The sequence below is a fragment of the Rattus rattus genome, chromosome 9 (assembly GCF_011064425.1).
Source record: "Rattus rattus isolate New Zealand chromosome 9, Rrattus_CSIRO_v1, whole genome shotgun sequence".
Classification (NCBI taxonomy): domain Eukaryota; kingdom Metazoa; phylum Chordata; class Mammalia; order Rodentia; family Muridae; genus Rattus; species Rattus rattus.
Genome location: NC_046162.1, coordinates 37,974,951 through 37,998,593, shown reverse-complemented (window position 1 = coordinate 37,998,593; position 23,643 = coordinate 37,974,951). Strand labels below are relative to the sequence as shown.

Genomic DNA, 23,643 nt, shown 5'->3' with positions numbered 1-23,643 from the left:
CATGTTTGCTACTGAATGGCATCCCACACTGAACGACTGCCCTCTCACCATCAGGTCCCCATCCTTTTATCAAATTGCTAAGGCAAGACTATTAACTTACTACTCGGCAGAGAAATTACTAAGGACACAGCAGAATAATCACCTGAGGGATGCATGGTACTTCCAGATGGGAGGATGAGTTGTCCTGGGAGATTCCAGGGTAGCGCTCGGGGAAGATTCCAGAAATTTCTAGAAGGCCCTCCATGTTTCACCATCACAGAGCCCACATCAGCCAACTCTGTTTAGGCTGAAGGCTGTTTAACACTGATGACACGGGAGCATTCTGATATTGATGATATGAATTGGAAAAAAATACTTGTTCTGTAAAGCCCATCTCCACCCCAGTTAAAAGCAAGTTCCGTGTCTCCATTTCACAAGTGTTGAAGGAAGAAAACCTTATCGTGACCAGCCTGAAACAGCCACCCAGCTACTCCATGGCAGAGCAGGAGTCTGGTGCTTAATTTCTGCCAAAAGTAACTCTTTATTTTTATGCAAGTTCTTTATTTCTTCTGGTTTCTCAGTGGAGCAGATTTCAGTGGAGAGAGAAACCTGTCAAGGTGTGCTGGAAGTCTGGGGAGAGGGAAGAAATGATCTTTCTAGCGCAGGAGATTAACAGTTTTAGTCGTGCCCGAGCACCTGATGCCACAGCTGTTTCTATAACCTGACTAGAGTCCAGTGCTTGTCATGGGATGAACGCGTGACCTTCCAAGTGAAAAGTATTTGCTCTCTGTTACTTCACAAGAGGAAATATTCAGAGACTGGGGGTGCCGCTCTGCAAAGTGCTTGGCATGCATCCAGGAGGACCTAAGTTCAATTCCTGAAGCTCAGGAAGGAATGAGCAAGGTCACATGAGCTCACAACTCCAGTACCGGGAAGACAGAGACGGAGACAGGCCGATCCCTGGCGCCCACTAGCCCACTGGCCTACTCTAACCAATGAACTGCAGGCCAAAGAGACATTATCTTGAAAAATAAAAATGTAGACATCCCTTAGTGTCAACATCCGAGATTGTCCTCTGGCTTCCACACGTACATAAGTACACATGGATACACACAAAACATGGTTCACAGTGTGTTAGTCAACTTGTACCGCTACAACTAAATATTCATCCTTCTGGGGAATGAGAAAGAGAAAGTATGCTGTGCTCTCACACTAGCTTTTATTTGTATAGTGTCTTATGTTGTCTTCAACGTGTGTGTGTGTGTGTCTGTCTGTCTATATGTATGTGTGTCTGTATGTATGTATGTATGTATGTATGTGTGTGTGTGTTTGTGCATGCATGTGCATGCACGTGCGTGCACACAAGTTCTAAGGATTCAAACTCAGATTCTCACCCCAGTGCAGCCCTTGGTGAGCTTTGGGAGTTTATAGCCAGGTCACGCTTCCTGTTTTCTCTCTGCTTCTGGGGAGTGGATGAGAGTGGGACCAGTCCTGCCTGTTAACCCTCTTCCTCATCTCCACAGACTTTATCTAGCCCTCTGGAATGTAAGCCAAAATATATTTTCTCACTTTAGTTACTTCTTGTCAGGGTGTTTAATCACAGCACCAGAAAAGAGACCACTACAAATAACGAAGGTGTTATCTGGTACAAAACCTGTATAGGAAATTCCCAGTCCTGTGAGCTCACAAGTACAACAGCCACGGCAGGCCCAGAATTCAGCCTTCTGCACAACAGCTCAGCCCCTCCTCCAGTCCTTCCATTCTTTCCGATCACACTTCCACTGTGTCCCCTCAGCCTTGGAGGGCTGAGGACAGGGATGCTAGCTCTTATTTGTTGCAGATAGATTTCCACCTACCAGTTTGAGAGTCCCTGGGATGTACTGGCTATCACATGTTGGTCACCGATACAAGTAAGAGAGAGAGTCTGAAGAGGATGTTGAAACTCAAGGAACCCCAGCTTCCTCATCCTTACCTGTTAGAGAGAGAGAAGAGAATACCACATACAATGCTATTAAGTGTGTGTGTGTGTGTGTGTGTGTGTGAGAGAGAGAGAGAGAGAGAGAGAGAGAGAGAGAGAGAGAGAGATGTCCCACAAGCTTCCTGAGTCTCCTGCCTCCACCTTCCATCCTGTGATATGGACACGCACGTTACAGATGAGCACAACCATGCTTAGCTTAATGTGGGTTGTGGGGATTCGAACCCAGGTTCTTACACCAGGGCAACAAGTACCTCTACACCCTGAGTCATCTCTCCAGACAATACAATTAACTTCATGTCTGGTACCACCCAGCAAGGACTAGCGGATATAGTCATTTTTAAACTCTGCTCCAACACGGACTATTCAGACATGTAATAAGTACTCTATAATTATTTTTAGTAAGTAAATAAATGAACTAATGAACTTAACACTATCTCAAACTCGATGGTTATTAACTTGAAGTGCCTAATAAAGAAAACCCTTGACTAATCTCAGAAATTAACATTTGTTTCCACAACATTGGTTTAAAAAAAAAAAAACAAACACTGGGACCTTTTGTCATTAAGCAGCTGATGTTGGTAAAGGCAGATCCTGCCTTAACAATGAGTGAACGGGGGAAAGATAGAATGAAAGGCATGGGAGAGGCTGGCTTGGGTTTTTGTTCTGTATTACAAGTGCCAGGTAGGGGGGTTGGGGATTTAGCTCAGTGGAAGAGCGCTTGCCTAGCAAGGAAGGCCCTGGGTTCAGTCCCCAACCCCGGAAAAAAAAAACAAAAAAAAAAAAAAAAAAAAAAAAACAAGTGCCAGGTAGGCACTCTGCTGCTGAACCCCATGCCCAGTCCTGGGCATGTCAACAGCTCTCACTCGGAAGCTATGGCTGCCCTCGAACTCACAATCCCACCCCATCCCCTCCGACCACTGCTGATGTTCTTGAGACAGGTTTTGGTAAAAATTATTTCAAAAAAAAAAAGATTTCATCCATCCATTCACTGCCTTTTGAGAATGATCAAGTTCTCAAACAGATGCCCCATGCCAGATCCCGGGACCCTTCAGTGCCATTATGGCCCTACTATCTAGAACCCTGGGCAAACCTCTTTGCCTTGTGATGCTGTTGTGAGGATGCTGTAGGGATCCAAGGCAGTCATGGTTTAAGAATGATGTCCTTGTTGTTCTGAAACCATGCATTTCAATCCTGAGTGCCCCAGGATCTCACCTACAGTTCTGAAGAGTCCTGGAAACAGTAACCGGAACAGAGCAGCTGCTGACATCATGACATCAGCAGCACGGATGTGGGCAGAAGAGACTGGTGGGCTCCTACTCTTGCTGTTTTACTAGACACATAATTTTGGCTAAATGTCTGAAAGGGAATACATCAGCTTCTGCATCAGTGAAATGGGGTGATGATGTCATCTTTATGGGGTCATTAAGAAGACTAAATATGCTAATATATGCAAAGTGCCTAGTGAATAGGAACCACCACCATCACAAGCTCCCTGACATACATCTCCATTTCAGTCCTATTTGTCCTCTGTGTTTATATTTCTCCACCTGTGACCTCAAATGACCAACCTCTCCTCGTCTGTTCAATCTCTTTTCCCTAAACTTTCCATTCAGAGGCCCTGAGCTCTATTCTCTGCACACACACACATCTCTCCAGTGAGATTTATCTGATTAAACAGAAAGCCGCATTGAAGGTAATAAGAGCCATCCGCTCTCCCGGCTGAGGCTGACTCGTGGTGTGCATGCTGATGATACGAGGCCTGCTAAGAGCTTGGACCCAGCCACGGCAACAACCCTGTCCTGTCCCCTGGCCTCTGAAGAGTTCCCTGAATTCTTGTATCTGTCTTATCCAGGATCACTTAACACCCACCCCAGACCAATCCATACCCCACCCCAGCTCTGTCCAGTCATATACACAAGGAAGGTCAGAGCCGAGAGAAGTACTTGATGTAGAATTATAATTAGTGACATAAGGTATCCAAAATATGAGACCACAGACATGGGGTTTGACCGTGGCAAGCAGCCCTGTCCACAGAATGTTCACGAATATTCCAGAAATAAGAAGGAATGCTTTCTACTTCCTTGCCCCGGATTTTCCCAGGGAAGATTAAGAATTTGGACTGCAGAGATGACTTGGATGGCAATGTACTTACCACACAAGCCTGAGGATTTGGCTCCTAGCACCCAGGAGAAACACCCAGTGTTATGGCACACATTTGTTACCCCAATGACAGGGGGGCAGAGACAGGAGAACCCAGCCAGCTGAAGTGATGAGTTACAGGTTCAGTGAGAAAGCATGTCTCAAAGACAAGGTGGAGAGCAGTCGAAGAAGGCACCCAACATTGACCGCAACCTCTATATATGTACTCACATACACATACACACAAACACACACAAAGAATCTTCCCAAGGGTCTTACTGAAGATACCAGGGTCAGAATTTAGGGGTCAGTGGGTTGTCTGGTTGGCTACTTGGCTGGTTGGTTGGTTGGTTGGTTGGTTGGTTGGTTGGTTGGTTGGTTGGTTGGGCTGGGGCCCTTCCCATGCACCAGGCTCCCTGTTTCAGGAAAGCCGTGTCGACTAACCTATGAGATTATGTTCTGAGTCCCGTCTGCACAAAACCCCATTCTGAAGGGAAGGAAAACTGTAGAACTGAGGGTTGGTCTTTAACCACAGAAGAGTTGGGACTTCCATGACCTAAGCCTTGACAGATGACTGTGGAGTGGGAGGAGATGAGAATAAAGAATCCATAGACATCATTTAGCAAATCCCCTATGGAAGGCCACAAGATGGAACTGGTCAAGCCATGTGCTTAAGGCTCGGTTTCCTTATGTATAAAATAGGACGGGCTTTTTCTCCGACAAAAATAAGATACAGCGTGTTCAGAGTGCATGTTCATTAGACCCGGTGTTCATCCCATGATGTTTCCTGCCACCAAGGGAAGCTTTCTGGAAATAAGGTGGAATGTGAGAGACACAGACATGCCTTCTTCAGGACTTGACAATGTCTAAGAAAATGTGGCCTGAGTAGATCAACCCGGAGGATCCAGGATGCTGCAAGATGCTAGGTTCAGGGTGAGGTGAGCAAGTGAGGCTTTCTGGAATCCTTGCAAGTCATAACCTGGCACTTCCACAATCAGGAGAGAGAGAGACAGACAGACAGACAGACAGAGACAGAGAGAGAGACAGAGAGACAGAGACGACAGAGAGACAGAGGCAGAGACAGGGACAGAGATCCTCCTTAAATGCTGCTAGCCCTCTCGTTGGACTCATTCTGTGGCTGGCCTCGCTCTGCGGGTATGTTCAAAGAGAGTTGGTGCATATCAGGCTGGGGAAGGCTATCGAGAGCATCAGACTGGAATTGACAACAATGAACCTAACAATCTCTGGAGCATGATATCTTCCAAGGGACAGGCACAGAACTGGAAGAAATCTGAGACTCTTTGCAGCTCCCTGAACATAGACTTTTATCTCCATAGCAGAGGAGAATCACATTAAAATACGTGTGCTTCTTTCTCACGTGCAGTCATGGAAAGTAGGGTGAGGCAAAGGCAGCTTGTTCCCTAAGACCCTGGGGAAAGTGAACTTAAAGCATGTGGCTGTGGCAGCCTGGAACTGCTTAGCAGATCGAAAAGTGAGAGTAAAAAAAAATGCCAGGCTCTCCCCCACCCGCTTAAGCCCCTTACTGCAATCAAATAAAATCAGAACTGCACAGCTGGCCGGGGGAAGCCAGATGTTGACCTGATGATGCAACTCAAGAGAAGCTGGGGGTGACCAGTCATACCCTTGCTATGACAACCTCCAAGCTTGCCAGGACCAAAACCAGGGGCAGAAATCAGTTCAGTCCATCAAGCCAAGAACACCAGCCTGGCTGAGTCACCTCTTCCCAGAAGCTCAGAAGATAGCACCTCCCCACCATCTGCCATACCCTTCATTCAAAAGCACGACTTGGACAGTGGCAGATGTCTGTCGGGTCTTTCTAAAAGTTCACAGAGGCTTAAATGACTAAAAACTCAGACGCGATGTCTCTAATCAACCAAATACTGCCTTCCTCTTCCAGCCTACCACAGGAGTCTGATGATACCATCTAAGCCAGATGGCAACTTCCTCTCCTACAAGCTGCAGAGCCTCAGCAATTCTGTCCCTGAACAATCAGTAGCCAGGGGAGAAGCTGAGGAGAGAATTGGGTGGGGAACGTGTTTGCATAGCAAGCCTGAGTTCAATCCCCAGAAGTCACGTTAAGAAGCTGAGAGAGGCAATATACAACTGTAATCCCAGAGCTGGGCAAGTGGGGACAGAGAGACCCCTGGGGCATGCTGGCCAGTAACCATGGCCTCATTAGTAAGTTCTAAGTTCATCAGTGAGAGACCCTGTCTCAAAAGAACAAGCAGAGAGCAATTAAGGATGACATCAATGCTAGACTTCCATCCATGTACACATGGACACATGTGCACATGCACTTGCACAGACACAAAGAATGAGAGAGGGGTGGGGGGAGAGGGAGCGGGAGAGAAGGGGGAAAGAGAGAGAGAGAGAGAGGCAGAAGGAAAGAAGACTGTTTCATTTGATGATAATGGGCCATCGCCTTGTGCTAGGCACTAAAGGAGACATTCATATGGGAAATTATTCTGGTTGGCAGTGACATGTTTATTTACACACCCCACAAGCACACACCTGATGCACATAGTAGGTATGTGTTAATAAACCAGAAGGCAGACCAGGCTGAACTGTAACCAAGATTCACCTACCTCTGGTTCCCAAGTGCTGGGATCAAAGATATACACTACAGTGCCAGGCTATATGCCCTAATTTTCATGGGTTCTGGGGATTCAAGCTCAGGTCCTCACCCTTGCATAGCAAGCACTTTACCCACTGAGCCATCTCCCCAGCCCCTCCCTATCTCCTTTAACTTTAGACCCACCACAAAGACATAGATCATGGGTTCCATCCTTGCCACTCCAACCTGTGTGGTATTTCACCCTCATCTCTTGCCCTCTTGCCCTTTGCCACTCTCTCTCTCTCTCTCTCTCTCTCTCTCTCTCTCTCTCTTCTTTCTTTCTGCTTCCCAAGTTCTTGAACCTCTAAACTAGATAAGCTGTTTCTTCCACCCAACACTCTTCCTCCAGTGTCTTCAAGGCAACCCACACCAGCTTAGATGACTGAGCACAAATGTTGTCCTACCCACAATCCTTCTTACCTGCCCCACTCTCACAACTGAATTGAGTGCCCAACCTCTACAATCACCAGTCTCTTGGTTGCAGACATTTATCACCCTAGACATTTCCATCCTCGGGCTATCCTTTTCCTTGCATTCTTCCTGCTCCCCTTTTCTCCTCCAGTTTCCAGAATCCTTTTCTCAGTTACCTGGATCCTCTTGATTTCTCTCCTCCACTACCCTAAATCCTTGTCACTTTCCCTGTCCTTACCTCTAGACTTCCCCTGCATGGAGCATTGTGAGGACTTCCCTCTGCTAATCTGGAGGGGTTCTTGGTAGCATTGTGCTACGTATGGTGTAGTGGAAGTTACCATGTCCTAGCCAGCCCTAGCTTATTGAAAATTCAGATTCAAACTCCTTATTCCCTGGAGAATGAGACTCTAAATATCAGTCTGGCCTTTCTTTCTGACCCCCAAAATCTTGAGAAATGAGTTGGCCCTGGGCAGACAAATATCTTCATACTGAATGGGGATAGAACCAGTATGTATCCATCTCCCAAAGGAGATAGGACCAGCTCCCACCTACAGGATGGTGCTTCCAGGCTTCAGACTCCTCTCAAATTATGCTATGCCTCATTCCAGATCATAGGGACTTAAATATCATGAGGAAAAGTAACTCACTCAAGGTCCCATGTCCTTTCATTGCCCTGCCTTGCAGCTGAACACTATGCCTAAGCCTTTCCATGGAGTCCTAGTTTTCTCTCTGCTGCTGTGATAAACACCTATCCCCAAAATAAAAAAGAAAACAAATTGCTCGTTTGGCTTCTAGATTACAGTCTGTTAGCAAGGGTATGGAAGCCAGGGTAGGAATTCCCGTAGAAACCTAAAGTCAAGACTTGAAGCAGAGGCCATAGAGGAACACTGCTTACTGTCTGGCTCCCCCTGGCTTTCTCTGTTCACTTTCTTATACAACCCAGGATCACTTGCCGAAGGGTAGCACTATCCATTATAGGCTGGGCCCTTCCGTATTGATCATTAATAAAGAAAATTCTCCACATACACACCTACGGGCCAATACGAGGGTGAAAATTCCATAAACGAAATTCCTTTTTCTCAGGTGACTCTAGTTTGTATCAAGTTGGCGAAAGTGAACCAAACAGATACAAGCGGTATCTGTCAGGTTGGAAGTCACAACTGAGGCCCTTAAGGCCCTTGGGAGACCTGAGCAGAAGGTAACAGATTCCCCATGTTCTGTTTTAAAAGAAAAAATGTATCTACTGCCAAAACGGTCTGTCATTTAGTGTTCATTAAATTTCTCTCTGGGCTGGAGAGAGGACTCAGCAGTGAAGAGATCTTCCTGCTCTCGACGAGGACCCTAATTCAATTCCAAGCACCCATATTAGACAGCTCAGAAATGCCTATAACCCCAGCTGTCAGGGATCCAATGCCCTCTTCTGGATTCCCTGGGCATCTGCACTCACACACACACAAACACTCTCTCTCTCTCTCTCTCTCTCTCTCTCTCTCTCTCTCTCTCTCTAATAAAATAAATCTTAGTACTTGTATCCAGTCAGGTGCCTCATTTTCAGACTCGTTCAGCTCCTGGGTCCAGCAGGTCACGGACTCTAAGTATTTAAAGTCCCCAGAGACAGTGACTCCAAATGCTATGTGTTTACAGTCCACAGACGCCCACTGAACATGGGGGAGAGGCTTAAAATAATCCTGTGCAAATTGCACTGTCCAAACAGAGGCAGAAAGGAATGAGGATTATCAGGCACAGGGAAATGGCCATTTTGGCATCAAGATTGGATCCTTTGTCTCTGGGGGAAATATTAGGAAACCTTGGAGATTTGGGGGTTATTGTTGAACACACACAATAATGTTGAATTTAGGGTTTGTTTGCTTGTTTGCATCTTGTTTGGGGGGAGCTTCTTCTTTTAAGATTGTGTGTGTGTGTGTGTGTGTGTGTGTGTGTGTGTGTGTGTTGTTTGTCCACAGAGGCCAGTAGAGGATGTTGAATCCTGTCCTCTCTTTTATCCAGGCAGCATCTCACTATGTTTGGACTCAAAACAGCCCTCCTGCCTCACCGTCTCAAGCCCTTAGATTGTAGGAGTGTACCACCATAACCAACTTGAACCATTATTGAACCATTCTCTCTCTCTCTCTCTCTCTCTCTCTCTCCTCCTCCCCTTCCCTCCTCCTCCTCCTCCTTCCTCCCCCCCCTCCTCCCCCTCCCCTCCCCCTCCTCCTCCCCCTCCCCCCCCCTTCCTTTTCCCCCTCCTCCCCTTCCTCCTCCTCCTCCTCCTGCTCTCACCATCTCAGAGACAGTCATCACTAAGTCTGTGTGCATCTGTAATGCTTCCAACATAACCACAGCATCTCCCCCTGTGGGTGAGGACATCCCCAGGCTGTGGACACTGGCAAGCAGCCCAGGTGCCACTACACAAAGGTCACCCCTTTACGTTTAGTTGTCATTGTACCGACTGATATGGTCCCTATCCTTGACACAACTTAGAATCACCCAATAAGAGAATCTCAAAGGAGGCCTTGCTTCCTTCAAACTGCTCTGTAGGTGAGCCTATGAGACATTTTCTTGATTAATGATCGATGTGGAACGGTCCAGCTCATCATGGGTAGTGCCACCCTGGGCAGGTGGTCCTGGAGTGTATAAGAAAGCAAGCCATGGAGAGCAAGCCACTAGGCAGTATTCCTCTGTGACTTTCCCTCTTGCTACTTGCTAGCCTCACTACTGGAATGACAAAAGCAGAGCTGACGGGAGACATTGCTACGTTATCCGTTACAATGCACAGTAAAACAAAACTGTGTAATACAGGCAGCAACCATTGTCAACATTCATCCATCCCTGTGCACACTGCACTCCACAGGACTACAAATGGCCCAACCTTCACAGATACAGGTAACCCCATGTTTGCACACACCAAGCTCTGTGACATTACCTGCTCCACCCCTGCACTCTAATCTCTGCTCACAGCTGTTACAAAACCTCCACTGGGATACATGACATTCACCAGCACAACAGAAGCAGATCCATCTCAGGACTCCAGTTGCACCCCTAACCACACACAAATAATAACAAAAGTTTGTCTGTTCCACCTCATCTGTTCACTACAGCCCTTGGAGAGCATGAATAGAGCATGCCCAGAGCCTGAGCAAGGATGCTTGGGAAAATCCCAGCATACCTTGCAAATCTCCTAAGAAACACCAGACTATGTCTGTGTTTTTATACTGTGTATAATAGTCTAATTACTTTTAAATTGTTAACCCATGTACCAATATTTACGAAGACTTCCTATTAGCAGGAATATTTGATTAATTAATGGGTGTCTCGATCATCATTCAGTCACCATGAAATCATTGAGCACCAATTAAGTTTGAGACATCAGGGTAGACACCTAGGGGATTAGAGAACAAACAATGAATAAATAAAGAAAATCATGTGATCTCTGCTCTTGGATATAACCAGATATAACAAACTTCCAAAATAAACAGTAGGGACTGGCTAGATTGCTCAGTGGGTAAAGACACGTGTTAACAAGTGTGACGACCAGAGTTCTATCTTGGTGGACAAGAAAAATTATTCCTTCATGTTGTCATCTGATTACCATATATGTGCACATACACACACACACGTACACTCTAATATACACACACTCACATGCATGCACAAGCACAGAACTATCACATACCATCACACATATGCACACGCACATATGACTATCACACACATACACTCTAACACACAGACACTTACAGGCACACATGCACACACACACACAGAATTATCACACACATGACTGTCACACTTGCGCACACGCACACGCACACTCGCACTCTGTGTTTCCTCCATGTTTGAAGACCTACAAGCCTCTCCCAGGGGAGCACATGGATCCCTCCATCTGCTCCGTGAAGATGTAGAATTCAGACTTCTTAGGGACCCAAAGCAACCCAGGTGATCATTCCTCGACCCTTACTTACGCTTCCAACTGTGATTCTATTGAAACCTGGGCACCCTGGGGACATAGCTTAGACATTACTAGCCTACCTCATTAGAGAAGAGATGACTGACATAAATACCTCGGGACATCATGGGACACTTGGTTTCCAATCTCCCAACTCCTGGTACTAAGGGGTTCCAGGTACCTACCTGGCACTGATTAACTCTGGAACCTGGGTTGGAACCTCCCCACATCCCTTTTTTTAATCAGTAAAATGTGATTTATTAAAGGCATCTTGGCATATATTTTAATCACAGGGTTAAGAAAAGTATTCAGAAAGAACAACACACCCACAAATGTGAATATGGACTTGTCAAAAAGTCATCTCAGTTTTTTCTTCTGTTTTTTTTTGGGGGGGGAGGTGCTATGTGGCACAAGATTGCTTCAAACTTATGACCACCCTCTTGCCTCAGCCTCTGGAGTGCTGAGGTCATAGGTGTGTACTACCTCCAGTTTCTGATGGTGGATTTCTTTTTTGGTTTTGTTTTATGTTTATTTATGAAGTATGTATACAGTATTCTGCCTGCATGTATGCCTACATGCCAGAAGAAAGCACCATATCTTATTACAGATGGTTGTGAGCCACCATGTGGTTTCTGGGAATTGAACTCAGAGCCTCTAGGAGAACAACCAGCACTCTTAACCTCTGAGCCATCTCTCCAGCCCTCTAAGGGTGGATTTCTAAAATGCTTGTTTTGTAGTATAGATACCCATGTGCATAAGTGTGTGGGCCTGCTAAAATGGTGGTGGTGAAGTTGTATTTCCTGCTAAACATGGTGGGAGTGAATTTGTATCTCCAAACTCATTTTACCTTGGCAACTTTGTATCTATTTACTTATTTTTACAATAACTGATTCTGAAGAGAACTTTAAAGGAAATGGCTACGTTTTCTCTGAGATCCTTTAATAGCCCACACGCCTGCAAGAAGGCAGGTACCCAAAGAACAACTGAGTCAGTCAGAAGGACCCTCCAGTGTTCTCCTCAGGGAGACCCAGACCCAACCTCTCAGCCTCCTCTCCCAAGGAGACCCAGCAGCCTCTGTGATGACTTATGATAGCAGACACTGTGAGGAGTTGGAGACTTCTCAGTCTCAGTCAGACAGTGGCTGTCTGCCAGGCCCCAGGCTGGCTTCCAGTGTGGCTGAATAAACACTGTGGCCCGTGCCTTCCGCCTTAAAAGGAGCTCAAGCTCAGAGTACTCCCTGTCTTACGTGGATGAACAAGGCTGTGCTTCTTCAACCTTGTGCTTCTCTCTTCTTAGCCTTGCTGCTTCCAAAGAGGCTGACGCTGCCCGCTCTGCACCCAAGCCTATGTCACCCTCGGACTTCCTGGATAAGCTTATGGGAAGGACTTCTGGGTATGATGCCAGGATCAGACCCAACTTTAAAGGTAGGAAAACATTCCTTTCAAATTCACAGGAAATACTCTCCCATGATACAGAGTGCTGTGAACCCCACACTACCTAAAGCAGACGTTACTAGTCAATGCAATATCTTTTCCCAACAAGTCCAGAGCCTCAGAGAATCCAACTCAATAGTACTTCTGATTTCCAGGAATCAGTAAGTGAATTAAGGTCTATGTTCCTGTGTCTAGTGACATAGACTATAATACAAGGAATGTGCGTCAAGGTTTGGCTCAAATATAAGTTTCCTCCATGACCTGGGACAAGTACCTCCCTTCCCTTTGTCTGGACCTCAGTTTTCACATTTCTACAAGGTTGGCTTGGCTGCATGTGCAGTCATGAGGCATGATTCTTGGGGTTTTATGATTCCTCCAAGAGTCCTAAGAAGGAGAGGAACAGGTCCACCTTGGCCTTACCCAAGGAGCCACCCCTTCTGTTTGTCCAGTAAGGGACCTCCTACTCAAACCCACCTGCAGGAGACTCCCGTGGACTAACAGGTAATTCTGCAAGTTCTTCTTGTAAATGACACTCACCATTCCACACTCCTACTGAAGCAGGAAGAGCACTGGCTTCTGGCTGTGAGGAAAGCAACTCAAGGAAGGAGGGTTCCTTTGGCTCGCAGTCAGAAGAGATACAGTCCATCTGGTGGTGAAGACCTGGCAACAGGGCTGAACGAGGAAGCAGAGATTCTCTGGAGTCTGTCTCCCTTTCTTCTCTTTGGACAGTCCAGGATGGAAGCCCACAGTATAAGGCTGCCCACATTCAGGAAGGGTCTTCCCAGTCAGAGATCAGGTATCACCAGGTAAAGACAGTGGATAAGAAGACCCACTGGCTTCTATGAACGGAGATCTCTCCCCTTACCCCGAGTCAGTAGACACATACATACATACATACATACATACATACATACATACATACCCTTGCAAGGTTCACTCTTCCTTTGTTCCTGCCCATGACAGGAGTTAAGTCTGAGGTTTTATGTGAAATCTCCGAAACAGACATAAAATAATGTCTCTTGTGACCACCACTGGCTAAGCCAAATCCATCTGGCAGAGGAGGGTATGAACTTTAGCCACAAGGCTGTACCAATTGCCTTCAGCTGGAAGCTTTTAGGAATTCAGTCCACTACGCCCTCTGGTGGCCTCTCTCAGCACTCCACCCTATCACGGTCTGGTTTCTCTGGGATTCATTTTGTCAAACGTCACCTAAAAGAGGCTTACTTCCCTCCTTCATTTAGCCCAAGATTCGGGTTTTTCTTTTTATTAGTCTTATACTACATAGATGCTCCAAAGAATTACCTTCATGGTTCAAGGGCTATTCTTTCTATATACTAACCCACTTCACACACAGAAGGCCCTTAGGAAGCTTTTATACCCCAGGCTAACCTCCTGCCTCAGCCTCTTGAGTGCTGAGATTACAGCATGTACTTCCATGCCCCTCTGGAAATCTTACTCAGAACACTCAAGTCACAAATATACAGGACTAGATAATCCTTTAGACTTCCTACTCCACACTGGCTCCCCCTTCCACCTACCCCTAGCTAGACACAAGGAGTATCTCAGGTTCGGCTCCCACACAGAAACTAGGAAAAGGACTTTGCTCCCCTCCCTTAAGCTTAAAGCAGAAAGGCAACCCTCATACCCAGCCTCCTCTCTTTTCCTTCTTCAGACTCAAGTAAGACTCCCCAAAGCTCAGCATTCTCAAAATGACCACGTGTCTCAGACTCCAAAAAGCCTACACACACACACACACACACACACACACACACACACACACACACACACAGGCATGCACACACACATGCATGCACACACACGCATGCATGCACACATGTATGCACACACATACATGCATGCATGTACACACACATGCATGCACACACATACACACATATGCATGCACACATGCATGCACACACATACACACATGTATACACACACGCATGCATACACACGTGTATGCACACACATATATACACACATGCATGCATACACACATACACACACACACAGTTTGAAACCTCAACATTTATTCTCTCAACAGCTTGCCCATGCAACATGCTTCTGGCCATCCTGAAGTCCGAGGTGGCCAACAACTACAAGCACCTTGGTCCACAGAACACACAGTTCCCATCTAAGGTAGAAGGAAACCGCAGCGCTAAGACTACTTATCCAGCCTGTGGTCCCCCGAGAGATCTCTTCCTGGGACTGAGCCTCTGTCTCGGCATCCAAAGGTAGATAGATGCAAAAAGGACCAGCCCCTCCCAGCTCTGAGGCTTTGCCTTGGCCAGGGCTTTGTGTGTTGCAGTGGCTTCCAGGATCAGGGGCATAGCCCAGTGCAAACATACACAAAAGCGAAATTAAACTTTAATATTTAATGAAATATATACATTATCCGGCTGCCAACGGCAACCGGGTTGTAATTTTCTCAAGATAATTTAATTTCGGATTTATATCCATGAACCACACCTCCCCGTGGGGTCTTTCTGGCTGGCACCCTCTCACACTCGTTCATCAGCATCTCATTTCTATGGGAGTCACGGTGCCGGCTGCACGAAGCCCTGTGCGCGTCACCTCCGGGCATGAGCAGTAACTCTTCAGGGCATCTAAATGATAGGAAGCAAAATAAAAAGAAAACTGTGGTTCTGGGGGTGAATGAATGAGGGAAATAAACCTCTGTTTAGGTGACCCTAACAAAGCAGTAATTCACCCAGCGAAGACAAACAATATGCACAGTTACCCAGTGATGGACGCACTGGATTCTGAAGGGGGCTGTGATCCTTCCCAGCAACCTCCAAACCTCGCTATGAATTCAGATCACCCAGGTGGCTTGTTAAGCAATAGACCTTGTGCGAAGTCACTGCTAAGGGCTGAGCCAAGAGCTCTGCAATTTTTGTTCTGTTTTGGTTTGGTTTCAGTTGGTTTTGTTCTGTTTTGTTTTGTTTTGTGAGGCAGCAGTCTCACCCAGGAGCCCATGCTCACCTCAGACTTCTGGCCTTCCTGTGCCAGCTTCTTGGATATTAAGATTACAAGCATGAACCACCACACCTCATGCCCTCTGAGACTGAAATTCGTCAGATGGCTTCAGCCATGCGCAAGTCAGGAAAACAAGGACCCAGCTTCGCTAGTCCATAACTAAGCTATAAGCCTGCTTTCCTGAAAGGACAGTTGTTAGAGCTAAGACGGACTGTCTGGCTTCCCTCATTGGTTTCTGACTCCACTCAGGTTGTCCCCTGACCATCTCTTTACCACCCTTCCCTTATCCTTTAAATATCCATCCTTCACTCCTAATATTCTCTGGAAACCCCCTCCTTTTTCCTTGTCTTAGGAATTGGTTCATTAGAGAAGGAAATGCAGATGTCTCAGGAGGCCAGAGGCAGACTCACTTTCAAGAAGGATGGGGGCGGGGCTAGGGGAGCATCTCAGGGGTGGAGCTTTTGCCTAGCATGGGTTAGGTCCTGAGTTTCATCTTTAGCCCTGGATAACAAGGAAACGGAGGAGGAGGAGTCAGAGGAGAAAGGATGAGGCCCTCTAATGAGAAATACCTCACCCTTCCCTGGGATTTCCTACCCACTGTCTTACTGTAACCCCATGTGTCCATAAAAGCTCTTGCCCCTCCCTGAGCCCTTGAAGGTGGATATTTGAGATTTCCTTACTATTTCTCTAGACCAGCCTTGAATAAATTTGCTTCCAAAAAATGAGGAGGGGGAGGAGGAGAAGGAGGAAGAAGAAGAGGATTATGATGACAATGATGATAATGGTGGTGGTGGTGATGGTGGTGGTGGTGATGATGATGATATAATAATGTCCAGCCTTCTCTCCAAACTACTGGGAGGAATCAAGATTCAGAAAATAGAAGAGGCTACCTTGAGCCCCATTCAAGGTTGAGGCTGCCATGTACTCGAGAGGCTGACACTCACTGCTTTGAGGGGAAACCTGGATTTCTCCTATCCATCAAGCCTTCTAAGAGAAAGGAAAGCTTAGCTGAGTTTATATGTGGACTACTTTCTGGGGATTAACATGATGGTTTGGGTACCAGAGCACATAAAGTTATCCACTCTCTTCTTTCTACAATTGCAAAACTTTGGTTCCAGTCCCGACTTGACTGCCTTTGGAGCCCAGATGAATGACTAAAACAAACTGTGCTCTCTTGAGAAGTGGGGACAACCATGTTCTTCCTGTCTTAGTAACTCCTGCTTTCAACAAGAGACAAACCCTGAAGGCAGTTATAGATTAAAACCCTTCAAGTGAAGGTCTATGACCTATCCAAGTCCTAACCACCTTCAAGGTCAGACCAAGGTCAGCTCCTCTCCGAGGTCTTCCTTTCTTAGTCTTCAGACCTTTTCTCAGCTGAGTTCTGCTCCTTTGGTCCTTCTGGCTCATGGCCCTGCCCTCCTCTCCAGCTGTGTCATGCTTGCATATATGGAAAACCCATGTTTAATCATCTAGAGAAGCCTAATAGACCAGGCTTGATGGCGTACTCCTGGAAATCCTAGCCATCAGAAGGCTGAGGCAGAGAACCACTATAGTGAGTTCCTTATCAGCCTGGGCTACAGGATATGAGGGGTTTCCTAAAGGGGGTAGGGAAAGCTGGTCAGATAACTCAGTTGGTAAAGTACTTGCCTTGCAAGCCTACGGACCTGAGTTCAATTCCCAGCACTCAGGTAAAACCCCTTCTAGCGCTAGGAGGTGGAGACAGATGATCCTTGGAGCTTTCTGGCCAGCTAGTCAGCCTACTGTGGTAGTTTGAATAAAGACTCCCCACAGGCTTCGGCATACTTGGTGTTGCTGTTCAGGATTTGTAGGAGGTCGAGCCTTCCTGGAGGAAGTATACGGGCCTGGGGGCTGTGTTTGAGAGTACATAGTCTGTCCCTACTTCTAGTTCTCCCTGTGTGTCTCTCTCTGTGTCTGTCTCTGTCTGTCTCTGTCTCCCTGTCTCCCTGTCTCCCTGTCTCCCCGTCTCCCTGTCTCCCTCTCTCGCCCCCTCTCCCTCCCCCTCTCTCTCTCTCTCTTTCTCTCTCTCTCTCTCTCTCTCTCTCTGCTTGAGGGTAAAGATGTGATCTCTTGGCTTCCTGCTCCTGTTTGCCATGTTTGCCCTTGATGCCATGTCCCTCTGCCATGATGGACTCTTACCCATCTGGAATCATAAACCTAATGAGCTCTTTCATACAAGTACAGTGAAGAACCCTGTCTCAAAAAGGGGGGCAGTGGCACCTAAGGAATAATGACCAAACATACATACATGGATGTACACACACACACACACACGCACACACGCACACATGCACGCATTTGTAAACACATAAATGAATACACGATGACTCTGGATTCTGCCCCTGACTGCATAATCCTGCTTCCTCCTCCCTCTCAGCCTGCTTCCTATGGTATAGCCATTAAAAGTCAGACTGGTCGGAACTGGAACCCTGGCCCCACCATTCTCTAGAAGTGAGGCCATAGATGACTAATAATTTGGCATCTCTGGCCCTCAGTTTCCTACTCTGCACAACCAGCCTTCTCACAGAGCTGTGGGAGGATATGGTGAGATCATACCAGTCAAGGTCTTATTGAAGCAGCTGCCATGGTAACTGCTGCCATTCACAGTGTGAAATGAAGGGTCCCAGCTTCAGCCAGGCCCCCTCAGAACGAAGTGCCAAGGCAGTGGTATTCCTTCCCTTCTTTCTTGGGCATATCAGGGCTGAAAAAAAACAAAACAAAACAAAACACTTGTCCACAAAGTATTTAACAAAGGCTTGCGGACTGTCCGTCAGGCTCCCCCCACATCCCACGCCTGGTAATTCCCATCATCGCCCCTTCATTCTCAGTTCATAAGTTCAAGGCAAAGAACTTGCTGTTCCTTGCAATTCCCGAGATGGCCTCCAAATGTTGTAGCCATAAATATATCTCAGACACAAATTAGAAGGCACCGGTGGGGCTTGGGGAAGGGATTTCAGCCAGATGGCAGGAAGATGAATCACCCTGTGTTAATGAAGGTACAGCTTGGCTCAGCCTCCTGTGAGGTATACCTGCCCCTTACCTGGGAGCTGGGGAGTCTAGTCTGGCAGAGATGGTAAATGCAAGCGAGGGACCCCAGGACTTAGGGGTGGAGTAGATAACCAGCAGGGGGCTCCTTGGCCCTCCGGGGAGGTCTGTCCTTGAAGTTGGTTTTTCTACAGCCTGAGATTCAGTGGACACTCGCTCTCTCTTGATTGGCAGGTCCTCCTGTGAACGTGAGTTGCAACATCTTCATCAACAGCTTCGGTTCTATCGCCGAGACAACCATGGTGAGTACGTTACAGCAACTGCTGTTTCTGCAGTAGGTGTCTCTGCCCTAGGGATGCTTCTCCTCCACACTGGATAGCCCCCAAGAAGGCACACAATTGGGTGTTTTAGTTTCTGTCCAAGTCGATGTTTTGGATAAAGGTTTAACATCTGAAGAGGGTTTAGCTGCTAACAAGGTAAGCACAGGACAAGCCTTCAGAATTACAAGAACAAAATTATAGAGTGTAATGGGGGGAGCTATGACTAAAACCATTACATCTGTGTGTATGAAGATGCCACACTGGGGCCTGTATGTGGAGGCCCATGCCTTCAATCCCAGGCTCAGGAGGCAGAGGCAGAAGGATTTCCATGAGTCTGAGACCAGCCTGGTCTACATAGTTCTAGGCCATCCAGACCTCTTGTTTCAAGACAAAAACAAAGTCACAAAAAGTTTTGAAGATTAAACAATAAGACAGAGGTGCATGGATCAGTCAGTGAAGACGTCACTCAAGCCTGAAGACCCGAGTTTAAGCCCAGAATCCAAGATTTAAAAAAAAATGTTGGGGCTGGGGACTTAGCTCAGTGGTAGAGCGCCACCTAGGAAGGCAAGGCCCTGGGTTCGGTCCCCAGCTCCGAAAAAAAAAAGAAAAAAAAAAAAAAAAAAAAAAAAAAAAAAAAAGTTATGGTGGCACAAGCTTCTAATCCCAGGACTGGCAAGGGAGAGAGTGGAGACCTGCAGGTCCCTGGGTCTGTCTTGACAGCCAGATTAACCTAATGGGGGGCCACAGTCTCCTGTGAGAGGCTTTGTCTCAAAAATAAGGTAGATGGCTCCAAAGGAACAGCACCAAGGTTGACTCCTGGCCTCCACACACATCCATGTGTGTTCATGTACACATACCCAAATCTCTCTCGTACACACACACACATGTACATCCACCTGAACACACAAACACATATATGTACATCCACCTGAATACACACACACACACACATATATATATGTACATCTACCTGAATACACACATACACACATTACACAAACATATATATGTTTGTCTACCTAAATACACACATACACACATATCTGTACATCCACCTGAATATACACACATATATATGTACATCCACCTGAATACACACACACACACATGTACATCCAACTGAATACACATACACACACATATATGTGCATCCACCTGAATACACACACATACACACACACACACAACACACATACACACACACACACGCACGCACACACACGCACATCCAGCAACAGGATAAGGATTAAATAGAAGTGTGTCTGGCTGTGGCAATGCACACCTGTAACAACATCAGGCTATAATTCTCAGGCATCTGAGGCAGGAGGAGAATGACTTAAAAGCCAGTCTGGGTGTCTTAGTTACTGTTTCTATGGCTATGAAGAGACATCATGACCACAGCAACTCTTATAAAGGAAAATATTTCATTGGGGCTGGCTTACAGAGGTTTAGTCCATTATCATCATGGAGTTCCCTGGCAGTAACCAGACAGACATGACCGCTAGAGAAGGAGCTGAGAGTTCTACATCAGATCAGCAGGCGGCAGAAAGAGAATGCTACACTGGGCCCGCTTGAGCATCTGAGCCCTCAAAGCCTGCCTGCCCGCAGTGACACATTTCCTCCAACAAGGCCACACCTCCTAAGAGGGCCACTCCCTATGAGCCTATGGAGGCCATTTTCCTTCAAACCACTGTACTGTGCTACATGGTAAGATCTTGTCTCAAAAATAAATCAAAAAATGAAAAACTGCTGATGACTTGCAAATTGACCCACAGACTGGAGGAAAATGCTGGTTATAGATGCTGAAGTGATAGACTGGGCCCGCTGTGTTATTTGCTCTCTGTTTAATGTCTTCTGGGGTGGGGGACTCAAGGCGAAGATTGGTAAGTGTTAATAGTGATAGTCTCTGACCCACAGACTTATGGGAAATTTTGTATCTTTTTTTTCTTTTTTAAAACATTTAGTTTCTTTATTCTTATATGTGTAAGCATCTTTTGTTTGCATATATGTATGTTCATCATGCCCTGTGCATGCCTGGTACCTGAGGGGAACAGAAGAGGGCATCAGATCCTCTGGAACTGGAGTCACAGATGTTTGTGAGGGAACATGTGTGTGCTGGAACCAAAGCTGGGCTCCTCTGAACCATCAGCCAGGTGCTAACCACTGAACCATCTTTCCAGCCCTACGAAGTATTTTCTTTTCTTTTTTTCTGATCTATTTTTTCATTGGATATTGGAAATTTTGTATCTCATTCATCTAGCATCGATGTCTTTACATTTCCTCGAGGAGTAAATACATTAGGAATTACAAATGTATAAAGTGGCAGTTCAAACGTTTTTCTCAGTCACTCAAAACAAAACATAAGTCAGTTGTACTCATATGGAGGGAGTTATCTAGCTTGTGAGGAAAAAATAAAAGAATACAATAAATAATTAAAAAAAATAGAATGGTCTGGAGTCAGCTTGTGAGCAGACTAAGATTCAGCCAGTCCCTTTCCCAAAACCCACTCTGCCACCTCATGTCCCCAACTCACAGCCATCTGCCTCTCGTCTTCCCTGCCAAAGCTTCTTACATTTTCTCTACTCTGTGTACAGTAAACTTTTACATATCCTTTTACATGTCCCCAGTCTGTAAGTATATAAAATAAGCATGCAAATTAAATATTTACTGATAATCATAGCGATTTATCTTAAGACAATCTTTAATATTATGTAATTTCACCATTTATTAAAGACAAAAGCAAATGTTTATACTAAAGCAATAGATGTGCTTAGCTTGCTTTTAAATAAGTAAATTAGAATTTTGTATATGTACATGGGTGTGTGTGTGCGTATCTATGTGCCTGTGTGCCTATGTGCTTGTGTGTGCCTGTGCCTGTGCCTGTGCCTGTGCCTGTGTGAGTGGGTACCATCACGAGACCAGAGGAGAGCACTAGGTATCTTCCTCTATTTCTCTCATCTCTCTCTGCTCTGTTGCCTTGAGATAGGGTCCCTAGCTTGCCATGTGAGGTGAATTCCTGGCACCTTGATGTCTCTGCCCAGCAGTGCTAGGGGTGCAAATGCTCATAGCCTTGCCTGCTTAGTTTAAAAGGGGGAAGGGGAGTCTTACTGTGCATCTCTGGTTGGCCTGGAACTTCTTATGCTGGACCTTCCTATGTAGTCCAGGCCACAGTGACCTTGAACTCACAGAGATCTGCTCGCTTCTGCTTTTGAGTGCTGAGATTCGAGGGGTACACACCCACACCAGCCTTTTGGAGATTCTGATTTAGGTTCTCGTGCTTGCAAAGGACTCTTCCCTAGCCCAAGAATTTAATCCTGACCAGATGCTTGACACTGTAGGATACAGGGCATTGTCAGCATTTGCAAGAATTGGTCAATATTTTGATTCAGAATCATCAGTGCCGAAAGCCATCAATATACATTACATCAATATAGTCAAAATTGGCAGATGTGTGTTTAAGACCTTTTTAGATATTGTTGGAAATTCTGCCCTAATCCCAAACCAAAACACACTCCATTTTTTTTTTACATAAAACTCAAGTCAGCAGTCTAAACAGCAATTTGCAAAATCAAACATTCTGACAAAACGCAATGCAAAGATACCGATTTGAAATATGCACAACCAGCAGCGATAGTAGGAAATCCTGTCTCTGTTTTCTACAATCACACCATGACTGTCTGTGCAAGCAGAAAACTTTGGGCGGGGGAGATGATGTCATTGGTACAGTGTTTACCTAGCATGCAGGATGCCCTGGATTTGATCCCCAAGACCACGTACACCGAGTGCTTGTTCACAGCTCTAATCCCAGCACTCAGGAGATGGAGACAGGAGGAGGAGGAGTTCAAGGTCACCCTGGGCTACATGACAAGTTCAAAGCCAGCTGAGCACCTCCAGGGGCCCCTCATTGGCATCTTGGATTCCCACTGTCACACTTAGGACTATACCAGTCTGGTTGCTTGTCCCTCCCCAGACCGTACTGGACATTTATGTCCAGCTGATGTCCTGTTTCCTGAATCGATCAACCTCAACAGCCAACACAGCAGTGCAGCTGCAGAAACTCATTCTGGTAAACAAGGAAGCCAAAGCAGATGTGCCGTCTATCCAACCCAGATGTCGCTTGGTCCTCGACGCTTACAAACACTGGATCTGTCCTTCCATTGGAGACTTGCAATATCACCGAGCTCTTCATAGAGATCAAAGGGATCAAAATCCGTTCTTTTGCAAATAAACTTGTCTTGACCAGGTCAAGAAGGTGTGGGTGTATGTGCAAAAGACTACTGAGCTGGGAGAATCTGGCTCAGTTGGTAAAAGTGTTTGCCACACGGCATGAGGGCCAGAAATCTGTCCCCCAAAGCCCACTTTAACCCTTGTAACCTCAGTGCAGAGGAAATGGAGACAGGCAGGTCCCTGAGGCTCACTGGCAGCCGGCAGACCCTAGTCCGTGAGCCCTGGGCCACTTAAAAAAAAAAAAAAAAAAGATAGGTTGCACCTGAAGAACAACACCTGATGCTAACTCACAGCCTCTAGATGAGCATGTCAATCAAGTCATTATTTTTAATTAATTTTAATTAATTGATTAAATTTTAATAATTGATTAAACAGACCAGGGGCTGGATCACCTGCTTATGGAAATAAGCCAACTCTATAAGAAAGGACATAATCACACACACACATACACACACACACACACACACACACAAATATTTACATACCATTCATACATACATGCTTAAATGGTTGAGTGCAAAGTGGAAACCCAACCATAGCACACATAGCTCTAAGTGGAAGACAGGAGACGGTGACTCTGGGGACAACACACA

The 23,643-nt window shown here is 46.2% G+C and overlaps 1 protein-coding gene across 3 annotated transcripts in view; it reads left to right on the top strand.

The window, feature by feature from the left end:
- Glra1 (glycine receptor alpha 1) overlaps positions 1-23,643 on the top strand; it is a 90,956-nt gene that overhangs the window by 20,903 nt on the left and 46,410 nt on the right. For all 3 annotated transcript variants that reach the window (XM_032912479.1, XM_032912478.1, XM_032912480.1), the window contains exons 2-3: positions 12,385-12,512; positions 18,738-18,805. In XM_032912479.1, the coding sequence (XP_032768370.1) occupies positions 12,385-12,512; positions 18,738-18,805 (196 nt within the window). The remainder of the gene's footprint in view (positions 1-12,384; positions 12,513-18,737; positions 18,806-23,643) is intronic.